The sequence below is a fragment of the Saimiri boliviensis genome, chromosome 2 (assembly GCF_048565385.1).
Source record: "Saimiri boliviensis isolate mSaiBol1 chromosome 2, mSaiBol1.pri, whole genome shotgun sequence".
NCBI classification, from domain to species: domain Eukaryota; kingdom Metazoa; phylum Chordata; class Mammalia; order Primates; family Cebidae; genus Saimiri; species Saimiri boliviensis.
The window spans coordinates 111,991,452-112,006,577 of NC_133450.1; the positions used below are offsets into that span (position 1 = coordinate 111,991,452).

Sequence of the window (15,126 nt, forward strand, 5' to 3'; positions counted from 1 at the left end):
GTTGCCCTGGACCCTCTTCTCATCAAGTATTGGGCAATTGCTTTCTTTCTTCACCCTGTAACTTTGGAAGCCCGGACCTTGGTCTCTGTTGGAGTTGTGGTCAGGAATCCTGTGAAGCTTTGCCAAGCCATGACACTGAAGTGCTGTTGGGAGTGAGGGTCCCGTCTTCCTAGAGGCGCATCTATGAGCCATGACCTCTTTGACCCGAAGAGATAGAGGTTTCCTAAATTATGGTGGGGCTAGTCCTATAGTCGTGTGGGTTCAGTGTCCTCTTCTTGCCACCCTATGCCCTCAAAGGCCTGGTCATTCTGAGTGGCTGGGGGCTACAGACTGCTGACCCCAAGGGCCAGAGCCCTGTGGGTCCCTGTATTTCTATGACCGAAAGACGTGTGATTTCCTTGATACTGAGAGATCTAGGCCCAAGTACCCTATCTGTCTACACACCCAAACCACTCCCAGGGCAATCCCAATACTGCCAAGCTGCAGCCTGGAGGGTGGAGTTCTGAGTCAGAGTATAAGTTCCTGCTCTTGCCACCCAGCTGGAGAGCCGCCGCAATGCTCCTGAGGCAGATACCTGCCTGGGTCTCCCACTCCCTGACTGACCCATGCCAAGCAGAAGACGGCAGGCCCTCGGCCACCTGTGCCTTGAAGGTGAGGGGGGGGGTGCTTGGTGGCTGGGGCCAAAGGCTGAGGGCCAGTGAGGCATGGCCAGGCAGCAAGGGGCAGGGGTGGGGAGCCGAGGACAAGAGACAGGCCTCAGGGAGGGCTGGTGGGCGTTGGACGTCCTAGGGACCTGGGCTCAGGGAGCCTCATCCTAAAACCTGGGGGAAGCAGTTTAGCCCATTTGGGGCCAGGGATCCTGGGTGAGTGGCCCAGCTGAAAGTACCCTCAAGCTTTTCAAGGCACCATGCAGTGGCTTGGGACCATCCTGGGGCCAGGCCAGCACCCAGGGTAGACAGTATGCCAGAGGGATCCACATTTGGCCTGCCTTAATGACATGCAGGTATTAACCTTGCAAACATCCTAAGCTTCTACACTGTGCAAGAGTATCGTATAGTGTATGGTGAGAATTGGTGGCCTTATAAATCTGTTGCCATCTGCCACAAAGCTGCCCACCTGGGTTTATAGACAAGGCTCCTGGGTCCAACCAACTCTTCACAGCCTCACAGGGAGACCTCTGGGTTCATGAATCAGGTTGCTGGGGCTCTAAACCAGCCCTGCCTCAGTTTCCCCAACTAGACAATAGGGAGATGGCCTTAATGCTTCAATCTGCTGTAGGCTTCCCTTGGGAAGGGTCATTAGCTGGCTCCTGGAGGGCAGCATTTCTTCCTCATCACCCTCCCCAGGGCCTCCTCCCTGGTTCCTATCAAATCATTGAATGACATGAGTGATGCCCTGAAAGTCCCTTGTCCCTTGGTGGAGGAGATGGAGACCCTGTTCAGTCTCCAAGGAGCCCAAGGCAGGGAGCTCTGTGCCAGATGGTGGCCAGTGACCCCGCTGTGAAGGCCAGGTAGACACTGCCTCCTGGGCTGTGCCTTGGTTTCCCTGTAGTACTTGGGTGGCTGGAAGGGCCTCTGGCCAGCGATTGTTCCTGCCAATCTTTTTGAGTCTTCAAGAGCTTGGGCTAGGAGAGATCTACAGAGGTGACAGAGCTTACCTCAAAGAGGGCAGTGAAACAGCTGAGAGCCCAGGATCCCAAGTGTGGCTTCAGGAGCCTCTCCATGAGCTGCGTCTGTCCCTGTCAGCCCTGGCAGGTCCATGTTGGTACCAGGATTTCTTGCCCTGACCATTCAACTAGCCTGGTGATAAAAAGGAAAACAGCCATAGTAGCTCCTCCCAGTTGACCCTTAGTCTGGGACATTGCTCAGAGTGGCTGGGACGTGTATTAGGGTCCCATGATGTCCCCTCCCAATGATATCCTTAAGAGAGGGCCCACACGTTCTGGAAGACAGCACAAGCCTGGGCTAACTCTGACACAGGTGTTGCAAGAAACTGAAGGGTACACCTAGCTCTCTAGGGAGGAGGAGGTGGCATCATCCACCTAGCCTGACCTGAGAAGTGCTGGGGAAGAAGTTCCTACAGTCTCCACAGGAGCCATCTTCCCCCTCTCCAGGCTCCCCAGAACTCATGGATGGTTTGCTGAGGGAGTGTCTGGCTCAGGGATGGGCATCAGACCCACCACTTCTGAAACATGGTTGTCAGACCCTTCCCCAGACCCTGCTTCCACCCAGACACCTGACCCTGGGAGCCCTTCTGTAATTAAGTATTCTTTTGACTGATTTGTGGTAATAGGTAGATTCTTGGGGTGTAGGAAGAGCTCCAATTTGGAAACTGAGGCTTTTCCTCCTGTCTCTGCTACTGATGAGTCTAGCACATGACTCGGAGCAAGCTGCTGGCCTGTGCTGTACATTCCTGGTGAGGGCTGGGTGGACGGAGGGCATGGGCCCTGGAGACCTGGACCAAGTCCTGGCTCTGCCACTCCCGAGCTGCATGCGCCTGTGTGAGATGTAACCTCTCTAAACTCGGCCTTCCCCTCTATAAAGCAGGGATGATGATGTCTTCCTCGGTGGTGGTTGGAGGGTTAGACAAGAGCATCTGCACGACACCTAGAGCACAGCCCAGCTGGGCCCGCCACAGCAGAGTCTTACATTTTGTTCCCACCCCCACCCCCGCCAAAGATCGTATCTATCAAATTAGGTGTGGGAAGGGGCAGCATTGGATTGCATCATAGCCGGTCCTGAGATTCAAGGGGCTGCCTCTTTTTCACATGAGCTGACAAGGTCCCACCGTTCCCCGTAGGTCCCCAGGGGGCAGCGGAGTCCTGGTAAGATCAACCCCAGAGTCCAGGCTGGGGAGTGGGCTGGGGCCATGTGTCTGTAGCATGAGCAGTGAGGCCTTCTCTCTCCCCTGGCTTCCCGGAAAACTGCTGTCCAGCCTGTCCTGCCTGACCCAGCTGTATTGGCTGTCAAAGTGGCGAAATATACCTCTGGACTGCTTCCCAAACGGTTCCTGCTTTGAGCTCCAAGTCCCTGAGTGCTCCCCTGGTCCTTACCGCACGGCCCTTCCAATGCCCCTATGAAGGATGAATGCCTGTCCCTCCTCCAGGGCTGCAGCCCAGCTGGCATGGTGCTTGATCATGTCCGTTGTGAAATATTTTGACTCTTCACCTTGATACCCAATCCCAGCCAGGGCATCCTGTTCTAGGGACGAGCTGTCTGAGTCTTAAAGCTTTGGCCCTTATCACACCATGTGCAACCCTGTCAACTTGGGTTCCACAGCCTCCCGGGTTTCTGGTTCCCACGTGCATAGTCACAGATGCGAGATACCGTCCTTTACTGCATCTTTCCACTGGAGATTAATTGCCTCTAGGCCATGAATTTTTGCTCACCTCTAGCAATACTGATCGAGCAGATTATATCAGAAGCAAAATAGGTATATTTATTGCAACCCAAGAAGGCCATTCCTCATAGACCTGGTTCCCGGAATGCATCTGCACCCCATATCATATTCCTAAGTCCCATATTCCTGCTGCCTTCCTCCCAGCATGGCCCCACTGGGATGACTCTCAAACTCCCTTTCCGGTCCCATTTCTGTGCTGGCAAAATATGGTTGTCTCCTGCAAACTGGGTCTCTCCTGAAAATTTGTGAGCTGGAGGGTGGTGATCTGAGGCTCAAGTGGAGCAATCTGTGGCTACTGGAAAATGGGAACTTCTCCAAGGACCTTATGGTTCTAATGTAGTCCAGATGTTTAAAAACGAGAGGGAGATCAGGGCCAGGCATAATGGCTTATGCTTATAATCCTAGCACTTTGGGAGGCTAAGGTGCGTGGATCACAAGGTCAGCAGTTCAAGACCAACCTGGCCAACACGGTGAAACCTCATCTCTACTAAAAAAAAAAATTAGCTGGGCATGGTAGCCGGTGCCTATAATTCCAGCTACTTGGGAGGCTGAGGCAGGAGAATTGCTTGAACCCAGGAGGTGGAGGTTGCAGCGAGCTGAGATCATGCCACTGCACTCCAGCCTGGGTGACAGAGGGAGACTCTGTCTAAAAAAAAAAAGAGAGAGAGAGAGAGAGGGAGATCCTAGAATGTGTTGGTAGAAGCACAGCCAGCCAGTAAGAGTGCAGACCATAGAAGAATGTGAGAGTTTGGGATTATGTTTTGGCTTTGGGTGAAAAGCAGAATCTGTCAGAAAATTGTTTTAAAGAGACAAAAACCAAAGAAGAGATGAGGGCAAGCAACACCTGTCTTCCTGTTTGCCAAGTAAACAGATACAATAGCAGTAGGAGAAATACAGGCTTGAGAAGCAGCATTGGATTTCTCTGATTCTAGCTGCGAACGCTGCGTCAAAGGGCTTAGCCTCTGATTCTCCATCTGTAAAGGTGAGGCCAATAATAACTGCTTTGTGGGTGATTTTAGGGAGTAAGCAAGATAATATGCAGAGAATCTGTACACAGTTCCTGTGTATGGCTGGCACACAGCAGATGCCAGCTGTTACTGTTGCTCTGTTAGAGCAGGAAGAAATGGTCACATGCATTGGAAGGCACTGGGGTTAGATGACTGGAGTGAACTTGTCCTGGAAGGCAGGACACCTGGAGTGAGGTCCTAAGAAAAACTGTGCCTGTGCCTTCCCTGTTGGGGTAGATATTGAAGCAGGAAGGCTAGGCCACAGGCAGCCCCTCCTGGACGCAGGAGAAGGGCTGTGATGGCCGAGAGGACCACCTGACCTGGGTTCAGAGCCCTGAAACACTGTGAAATATCCCCCAGGACTGACTCCTGCCTGTGGAAGCCTCCACAGCTTAGACTCTAGTTGCCCATTGAGAAAGCGGGCCGGTGGGCACAGGTTTTGCCAAAAGTGCTTGCCTGGTGAAAGCTGACCCTGCCTCCTCACCAGGCCAGCCCAGTGTGTGTGCTGCACTCAGGCAGAGTGAGAAGGGTGGGGTGCACTGTGCCTTGGAGGTCTGGCCAAAGGCCATAGCCATGTCTCCAGCACCAGAGGACAAGCAGTGTGTGTGGCTTGTGGCCCAAGTCTCCAGCTCCCAACAGAATGCTGTTAGAGCAAGTGATGGACCATATTTCACAGTTGATCTCACAAAAGAAATCTTCAGGCCTATAACTCACTGAGTTTGACTTTTGTCCTAATTTTGAGGCAGCTATTGAGAAGAGGAGAGATCTTAAAAGGGACTAAATAATGTAACCTTCGCAGAATCTGCATTCTGTTACTGATCAGAATTAAGTCCCAGGAGCTGCGCACGGTAGCTCATGCCTGTAATCACAGCACTTTGGGAGGCTGAGGCAGGCAGAATCACCTGAGGCTAGGAGTTCAAGAGCAACCTGGCCAACATGGTGAAACTCCGTCTCTACTAGACATACAAAAATTAGCTGGGCATGGTCATGAGCGCCTTTAATTCCAGCTACTCAGGAGGCTGAGGTGGGAGAATTGCTTGAACCTGGGAAGTGGAGTTTGCAGTGAGCTGAGATCACGATACTGCACTCCAGCCTGTGTGACAGAGCAGGACTCCATCTTGAAAAGAAAAAAAGAAAAATTAAGTCCCAGGAAAGTCTGGAAGGACCAACATCAAAAGATTGCCTATCCTGGGCAACAGAGCGAGACCCTGTCACTAAAAATAAAAAAATAAAATAAAGATAAAATGTTTTTCTCTGCCGGGCGCGGTGGCTCACGCCTGTAATCCCAGCACTTTGGGAGGCCAAGGCGGGTGGATCACGAGGTCAAGAGATGGAGACCATCCCGGTCAACATGGTGAAACCCTGTCTCTACTAAAAATACTAAAAATTAGCTGGGCATGGTAGCATGTGCCTGTAATGCCAGCTACTCAGGAGGCTGAGGCAGGAGAATTGCCTGAACCCAGGAGGCGGAGGTTGCGGTGAGCCGAGATCGTGCCATTGCACTCCAGCCTGGGTAACAAGAGCGAAACTCCGTCTCAAAAAAAAAAAAGTTTTTCTCTAAGTGGTGGGATTAGAGAAACTTTTTTCCTTCATATCTTGTTTCCCCTGCCACCAATTCCAGTAGTATTTAAGGAGAGGAGAATTGCATCCTCTCAAAAAGGTCTAAAGCAATTCTGGCCACACAGAGTAGAACATGCAGGGTGGCGTGTGGAGGGGCCAGTTCAGAGGACTCTATAAATACAGACATTCGGTCGGTTGGCATTTACCATGGGTGCAGGCTGGGAATGGACGGCAACGAAGACTCATCTAAGCCTGGGTAAAACTCTCAGCAAAGAGGCTTCACGTCCCAAGATTCCAACAGGAAAGGCACGCCCCAAGAAAAACAGAACCAGGACACCTGAAGAGAACAGGTGCGAGGCTGCCCCCTTCCAGGGTATGCCAGCTCAGAGTGGAAACGCACCTCACCTCTGCAGCCTTGGGCACCTAGGGACCAGAAGAGGGTTTCAGAGTCCAGAAGCATGACTGATGGCGGGGAGGCTTCTGGAGCCAGGGAGAGGCCCCAAGCCAAGGTGTGGACAGCCTGTGACCAGCTTGACTTGTTCTCTCCATCAAAGCCACTGGCCACCGTTGCCTTTAACCTGTCTGTCTCTGCCTCATATTCACCCCTGACTCCCCAGCATCTAGCATAAGGCCTGGTACACAGTAGGTGCTGAAAAGTAATACTCCAGAAGATGGCTCATTGATTCAGAGGAACAATCAGAGGACTGGCACCCTCAGAGCAACAGAGGCAGGGAGCCCCACCAGCAAGCGCACAGGCCCTGAGCTCTAAAGACAGCCCCTGGAAGAGATGCCGGCAAGGAGAGGGGTGAAACGAAAGCGGCTCCCACAGGCTTAATGCCTGGGGCGGAGGGCAGTGGGCAGAGGAGCACTGGGAGACAGCCGCGGTCCCTCGGTAGGCAGGAAGGATGATCCAAGGACCCTCTGCGGCTGCAGGGTCCAGAGAAGCTGGTGCGGCTGGGAGAGGTGGTTTCGGAGCCTCTGGGAGGCAGAAAGTCATGGGTCCAAGGGGGACAAAGTGGAGTGGTGGCTGCTGAGACTCAGAGTGCAGGGGCGGCTGGAGAGGGGTGTGCGGGGCTTTACGGAATCATGGCTACTGCCCCAGACACTGCAGCCCAGGGAGGGATCTGGGGGTTCCATGAGGACCCGGGCTTGAGATGATTGCAGAGCCCCCAGGAGGTGATCAGAGCTCGAAGAGGGGCAGGACAGGAGCAGGAGCATCAGCATGGTGTGAGCGGGGCTGGGGTGTTCCCGCACCCCAGACGTTAGGACAAGGTGCTAGGGAGGGGGACACCTCAGGGCTCTGGTCCCGTGGGGTGATCATGACCCGCAGAGGCATCTGACAGGAGCCAGTCATCAAACCAAGGACTACTTGAGCTTTTGCCGTCAGGACAGAGAGGTCATCGCAGATAAACCAAGACTCCCCAAGGACCCCTCGCGGGAAACAGTGAAGCAGCAAGAGGCAGACGGTTTTCTGGAGTATTGGAGGTACAAAGATGAAAAGCCAGTCAGGGCCCCAGGCTCTCTGGCGCTTCCAGGATCTTACAGGGTGAAGAGCAAACAGAAACCCAAGCAAACAAATCTAAAACGGCATGGGGAGCTGGGCGTCCTGACTCACACCTGTAATCCCAGCACTTTTGGAGGCTGAGACAGGTGGATCACCTGATGTCAGGAGTTCGAGATCAGCCTGGACAACATGGTGAAATCCCATCTCTACTAAAACTCCAAAAAATTAGCCAGGCGTGTGACAGGCACCTGTAACCCCAGCTACTTGGGAGGCTAAGGCAGGAGAATTGCTTGAACCTAGGAGGCAAAGGTTGCAGTGAACCAAGATTGCACTGTTGCACTCCAGCCTGGGCAACAAGAGTGAAACTCTTGTCTCGAAATAAATAAATAAAATATATATGTATATATTCAGCATGAGGGCTGCTGTAACGCAAGTGGACAGGCCTGCGGAGGCAAAGTGGGGAAGTCTCCCAGGGGTGATGACCTTGGGGTGATGCTTGAAGAGTGAGTTCTCTGTCCTCTCCTTCCACAGGACGGGCTGTCTCCATGCCACCTGTTGACAGTGCGGGTCATCCGGATGAAAAATGTCCGGCAGGGTGATATGCGTGAGTATTCACCTCACTTTTCTCCTTCTGCTCTGCTTACAGGGTCTGGAGCGGGGAGGCCCTGGCTGGAGAAATGGTCAGGCGGATCTCTGTGGGCGGGGGGTGGGGGGATGGGGGGGTGTATATGTGTGCATGCATGTGCATGCATGTGTGTTCTTACTCAAGTTGTAGTTTAGACTTTCGGGTTGCCGTCACTCTTCTAGGCCACTCGCTTGTGCTGTTTCCTCGATGCTACCTGCCCCACAATCTGTGCCCGCATCCAAGAGCTCTGTTTGCCCACTGTCTCCTCCCCAAACTTTCTCCCTGGAATCCATTTCCAGGGGCACAAGCTTTGCCCACATGGAGCACTCCTTGCTCCTCCTTGTGTTTAGGGCCTCTTGGGGTTAAGTGGAAGGAGAGGCGCATAGGCATCTGGAGCCAGCTGCCAGCTGACTCCCAGAGCCCCTTCTCAGAACAAAGATCTGAAACTGGGCTCTGGGGGCCATGCCAGAGCCCACAGCACCCAGTTGTGCAGTTCAGCCCAAGGATATGGCTGGACTTCCCGGGGCTGTTTGGGCAGTGCTGTTTCCTGCAGCCCTGACCTCCCCCTTCATCCCAGCACCTGCTGCATTTCCAGGCCATGGGGACCAATGGAGGCGTCTCAGGGGGCAAAATCCTCCCATCCCTGTCTTTGGGTGGCTTTGTAGGCAATCATGACAACCCAAAGCCCCTCCCCACACTGCCCTCACTAGCCTCATCCAGAGACGAAATTGGCCCCAAGGAGGAAAAAGTCGTGTCCAGGCCCCCAGCTGGGGAGCATCCCCACTCACCGGTAACCACGCCGAAATGGCTCAAGGGCCACAAGGACCCCCAAAGGCTAGAGAGGGCCTGAGAGGGGCAGAGAAGACACAGAGCCCTGAGACTGAGTGTACATTTTAACAAGAGGAGCTGTCTATGTCCAAAGCAGCTCTAGAATAATAGGAGACAGTGTTCCCATCTTGTCACCAGGGAGGTTAGAGGCGGAGGAGAACACTGAGAGCTGGGCCCTTCTTTTTTCCATAAGCCGCACGGAGGGTGTGGGGTCTAATGGGGCAGCACCTGAGCATCCAGAGGGCTGGGGAGCCCAGTCTGGGGCAGAGGCTGTCCTGAGAGAGGGCAACCACACCCCCTGAGCACCTGCCTGGCTGACCTGTGACCAGACATCCACACACTGCCTGATGCTCCCAACAGCAAGAGGGGAAATCCTGGAGGCCCATTTTGCAGATGAAAGGTTAATGATTGCCTAAGAGGGAAGTGGCTTGATCCCAGTTCTGGAGAGTGTGGGAAGAGAAGAGACAAGCCAAGTGCGGGGAACCAGGAAGTGAGGCAGAGGAGGGATCGGATGCCTTCAAAGTGATGGAGTGCCTGAGGTCTTGAGCAAGCGATTGCATGACTTCCTCAGGGTTCCAATGCAGCCTGGGCCAGAGCGCAGGTGCGGCGAGTCTGGGAGCTTGCAGGAACCTGTCACTGCAAGGCAAGGCTGAGTGTGGATGGATGAGTGTGGCAGGGCCCTGAGCCCCAGAGACAGCGAAGGGACCAAGCAGGATTCCAGAGACAGAGCCCCAGAGGGTGATGTGTTCAGAGCCCGTGCCAGTAGGAGTGGCTTCAGCAGCCTCAGTTTGAGTCTGTGTCTGCCATCTGGCCAACCAAAGGGTCAGGGACTTCTCCTCGAGCTTCTTGGGGTCTTTCCCAGCCCATCAGTGAGCAATCTGAGGAGCCAGGGAGTGTCCCCTGGGCCTGGGACATGGCCTCCTCTCTTGCCCATGCCATGGAGGTCACTCAGACATTTCCCCACTCTTGGGCAGGGTTCACCCTCATCCTTGGGACAACCCAGCTCCCACATATCCACAGCAGTGCTTGCGTTCCTTTAGCTCCTTCTGTTTTTTCTTTTTCTTTTTCTTTTCTTTTTTTGGAGACAGAGCCTCACTCTGTTGCCCAGACTGGAGTACAGTGGCTCAGTGCCATCTCTCTGCAGCCTCGACCTCCTGGGCTCAGGTGATCCTCCCACCTCAGCCTCCTGAGTAGCTAGGACTACAACCATGCACCACCACACCTGGCTGATTTTAAAATATATATATATATATATATTTGTGGAGACAGAGTTTCACCATATTGCCCAAGCTGGGTTTGAACTTCTGGGCTCAAGCGATCCTGTTTCAGCCTCCCAAAATGCTGGGATTATAGGCGTGAGCCCTCCAACTCCTTTTGAGGTGTCTGTCCCAGCCCCTCCAGTCACCTGGCCACACGCCCCCAGCTGCATGCCTGCACCTGCACAGTCAGACTTCCCAGTGTTCAGGGCCCATTCTTCTGTCTTTTTCCTGCCACACCTGTCACTCAGCGGGTGACAGGGCATGAGGAAGGACAGGCGGCCAGAGAAACAGGCTGTGGTCTAGCTCTGCAAGCCTCCTCCTCCTCCCTTCCCTGAATGACCCTCGGGCACGCAGGCTGCCTTTGGGGGGTACCTGGTACTTTTTGAGAACCCCCTTGCTCCTTATGTTTTCCTTCATTTCCCCTGAGGAACAAGGTGGAAGGTACATGTGGCATCTCAGGGTGCCAACCCCAGTCACGTTCTGTCTGGATTCCACAGTTGCTGCAGGCTGGGCTGTGTTGCTACCTTGCCTGGGTTACATTTAAGACTATCCCAAAGCCTTTTAGGTCCTGGGTTACTCTTGTCCCCAAATTTTCCCTTCTAGTTTGAATCCAACACAAACAGCACTCCCATTTAGTCTTGTAACTTGTACCTGAGTCTCCTAAGATTTCAAAGAGGCTAAATGGCAATGAATACACAGACTCGAGGCTGACTCTTTCTTGATAGTTGGAAGAGCCCTGGGCCAGGACTGAGAGACCATCAGGTCTGGAAACCTCCCAGTGGTCAGGAGTTTTGTTTCTCTTGGGAAAACAAATTAAAACCCAAACCAGCACCCCAAGGGACATCAGACAGGTGTCTAATACCAGAGGTGTTAGAGAGACAGAGTTCTGGACATCTGTAGAGTTGATTAAGTAGCCTCTGCCACCCACATTCCAGGAAAGAAGACATGTCATTCAGATGACCAAACCTTCTGTCACTCCAAGAGAAACAGAGATTAGAACCTATCTGTACCTAGGAAATCCCCATAGTCCGTGAAATTCTTGGAACCAGGTCACCATTGCCTAACCATTCTTCATTGCTGGGGGTGGACAGAGGAAGCCACTCTCCACAACACTACTGAAAAAATAATGTTTGGAATGTGAATATCTGATCCCTCTGGTCTCCGCCAAGAATATTTCTTTTTCTTTAGTAGACATTTAAGCCTTAGGCCAAAAATACTGAGTTTTTATTTAATGGGTGGTAGTAGGAGAGTTTTAGGCATGGACTAATGATAGGAAAACAATTTTAGAGGGAAGGGGCCCTTCCAGGGTCCATCAAATTGCGAGTGCGAGGCAAGTGACAGAGCCAGTAGGTGTGGAGCTGGCCGGTCCCTGCCTGCAGGCTCCCAGCGGACAGGAGACAGACATGAGGGGTATGGTTCAGGCCTGGGAGGAGGGACCAGTATTCTAGAAAAACCAAGGGAGGGGTTCAAGAGGGCTGAGCAGGTCCCCAGTGAGTCTCCATATCGGCAGAGCAATGAGACAGGCTGACCTCTTACACATCTGCAGTGATGTATCTGTACCTGTATCCTGTGGCCACAGTGTAATGTATTCCAAGGAGTCCATCTGTTATTGCAGGGCAGCATAGGGGTTCTCCCAGGGAGAGGAGCAGGACTCTGGATTCAGGGATACCTGGCCCAGACTTGGGTGCTCAGGAAAAGCTTCCAGAGGAGGTTCCTTCTGAAGGCCCCAAGAGGCTAGCCAGGAGAAGGGTGGGTGAAAGTAGGAGAGTGTTCTGGGCAGAGGGCGCTACCCATGCGAAGGCTGAAATCAAGACAGCCTGACACCTTTTCATGCAAGTGATTGTGTTTGGCTGGATTCTAAACTGTGAGTGTGTGTGTGTAAGTTTGAGTGCATGCGTCTGTGTGTGTTTGTGAATGTACATGTGTGCACATGTGCACATACACACAGAGGGCAGGGGTGGGTATTAGAGAGGCTGGAGAGATGAGGCTGAGGTTGGGGAAGTGGGCAGGGGCAGCCACTCTGTGTCTGGGACTCCTTCCTGAGGGCAGAAGGGAGCCCCTGATGGTTCTTAAACTGGGGAGTGGCATGGTCATATCTAAAAAGCTCCCTGTGACTTCTCTTTGGAGAAAAGATTAGAGTGGGGCAAGACAGGACATGGGGAGCCCATCTGGGAAGTGGCCTCAGAGATCACGGTGTTCTGCACCAGCAGAGTGGCAGGGTAGATGAGAAATGGGGGGCCCAAGAGAGACAAAGGGTTAAATCAGCTGAAGCTGAGAATCAGGGATGACACTGGTTTCTGGCCTGGAAGCCTGAGTGATGATAAGGAAGAGCAGGTTGAGCATAGAGGGGATGAATAGGGTGATTAGGTCATCATTTTCTTTTGATTCTGTTTGGGTTTCAGTCATTCTTTTTGTCTGGATTAAGCGATTATCATGACATCTAAAGTATGGCATCATCTCACCTTTATTCAATAGGAGGAGGGCTGTGCATTTCGTTTCACTGAATGGTGAGGCCTCAAAGATTAACCAGACTTCAGGGATGAAATCACAGGAACGTCTGTGGTGCAGATCAGGCCTCTTGATTCTGATAAACCTTTCAGTGTGGTGACAACGCAGGGCGAAGACAGCCCTGGCTCCACGCTCATTAGTGACTCTTAATAATTAAAAACTAGTTTAAATCAGTCCTACCAGGGTAGAACGCCCATCCTCTTGTCAGCTTTACCATCGAGAGAACTGTCTGACGCTGCGAACCGTGTTGGCTTTCACCATTTCCTATGTATCTGGTGTGTATCCTGGGACGTACCCTCGCCGATTGCCAAGAGAGTAACAAGGACAGTCATGGCCCCTCTGCCTCCTTCCTCCCAGGTAGAATGGAGCAAGGAGCCAGTCTGGGCTGCTCTTTTCACCCTATCCCTTCTGCTGCTCCAGGTGGAAGACTTAGGAGACCTTCCCTCATTTTGGGAGAGCTTGTTGGGATCAAAGCCTCTGTCCCTTCTCCAGAGCATATCCAGCAGCATTACACTTGGGTTGTTCATTTGGAATGAAAAAGAAATACATGGCCACAGCGGGGAGGCTTTCTTGGGCCATAACCTCATGCTGTAGATAGGATAGGTATGAAGAGCCTGGCCAGATGCAGTGGAGGCATTAAGCCGTATGGAGATGGGTTCCTGCTCCTGGATCATGCTGAATAGCTAGTTTCACTCAAGCCCTTGCCCACTGGAGCCCTTCTTGACCGACTCCCAGCAGGCTGTGTTCCTTCCCATCTTCGCGTCTCCTCAGCCCAGAGGGAGCGTGTGGTCCTACTTTGGTTTACCTGGTGCCCTGGGCTAACACAATAAGTAAACTGGACCCTGGGGGCTGGTCTTCCAGATCTTACCTTGGCAGAGGGAAAAACTGTGTGACCATACCTTGTCCAAAACCACCAGGTATTTGTTTGCTCAGAGACAAGGGTGCTTCTGATAAGAGTCGGGGGCCATCTGTGTCTATGAGAATGGCCACTGGGACTGGGTCACCCTCTGTGAGACCCATAGCCTGCAGTCTGTGACTTCTTGAGGTTCTGGGTCTCTGAAAAGTTAGACCTATGAGTAAGGAGAGGAACCGGCTGAGACAGGGCCAGGCTCTGGAAGAGGCTTGCCTGAAGATCCCTTTTGACTCCACATTTTCTCTTCTCTGAACCTGAATGGGTTCCACTTATCTTTCTTGAACAGTGAGCCAGGCAGACTGTTTTGTGAGCCTCTGGCTGCCCACTGCCTCTCAGAAGAGGCTGAGGACAAGGACCATCTCCAACTGCCCAAACCCAGAGTGGAATGAAAGCTTCAACTTCCAGATCCAGAGCCAAGTGAAGGTGAGACACGGAGGACTGCACCTGTCTGCCTGTCTGCGTTCTGCTCCCCTCTTGCCCACGTGTCCTTCTCTTTGCCTCTTTGTTCTTCTGCCTCTTTTTCTTCCGTCTGCTTCTTGTCCTGCAAACCTGTCTTCCCACTCACCCACTACTTCCTCCTCCCTGTCTCGTGGTTGCCCCTCTCTGAGTCGATTTATGTTTCTAGCGTTTTCTCCTAGTCTCTCTTGTCTTAATTGTTGCTGAAACTAGGTGTCTCTTATCCAAAACAGATTGTATTTCCAGAGACTTCTCCAAGCAGGGAAATCCACAGAGTGGAAGAACCATTCTATTCACTAGATTCGAGGCCAGTCTAATTCCAGCCAGAGGGTTCTCTCCCTCTTAAATTCTTTTCATATTGCTTTATTATATCCATTGCTTTGAGTGTGTATGCTTTTATTTGTTGAGTTGTTTCAAAGGATTGGTCTTCTTCAGCTACATGATGAGGCTAAGTTGAGTTCACGTCTCCCATGGGATCATTACCCTTTGAGCCTCTTGAGTTGTGACAGCCTCAGCAGAGAGCCCTTAAGACACATTTGGTCCCATGCTAGTGGCATCAGCCCCAGTCTTGAGGTGCTTGAGGCTGGACAGCTCCACCTTACTGCTTCCAGGTTTTAGGGAAACGTATTTATTTCTGTTACGTGACATACCCTTTTTGTTTTCAAGAAGGGCTTTATACTTACTATTTTTACAATACCTTTTCTCTCACACATGTGAGGTGGTGAGAGAGAAGGATATAGATGTGAGCTCCGTCTGCCATCTTTTGATTGTGGAGCAGCTGGGTTGGTTCTAGTAATTACAAGGTCAGCAATTACATCCCGTTGGGAACCCCCAGAACAACCTATGTCCACTAGATGGGTTTCAGAGGTAGGCCCACCCTCAACCTGCATCTCCCAGGATCCTCGGATCAAGAGGCCTCGGAGGTTAGTCCAGGTCACCTGAGAACATTGACCTCAGAGTTCAGCTAGATGACAGGATAGCGGCTTTGAGGCCATCCATGAGAACTTTCTAGGGGCTGATGAGTCAAAGGATAGCATTCACAGACCTCACACCAACCCCACCAATTA

At 52.4% G+C, this 15,126-nt stretch overlaps 1 protein-coding gene across 1 annotated transcript in view; it reads left to right on the top strand.

The window, feature by feature from the left end:
- Nucleotides 1-555: 555 nt before the first annotated feature.
- PLA2G4E (phospholipase A2 group IVE) overlaps nt 556-15,126 on the top strand; it is a 38,723-nt gene continuing 24,152 nt past the window's right edge. Inside the window, exons 1-3 of the mRNA XM_074394027.1 lie at nt 556-651; nt 8,002-8,074; nt 13,890-14,026. Coding sequence (XP_074250128.1) covers nt 556-651; nt 8,002-8,074; nt 13,890-14,026 — 306 coding nt within the window. The remainder of the gene's footprint in view (nt 652-8,001; nt 8,075-13,889; nt 14,027-15,126) is intronic.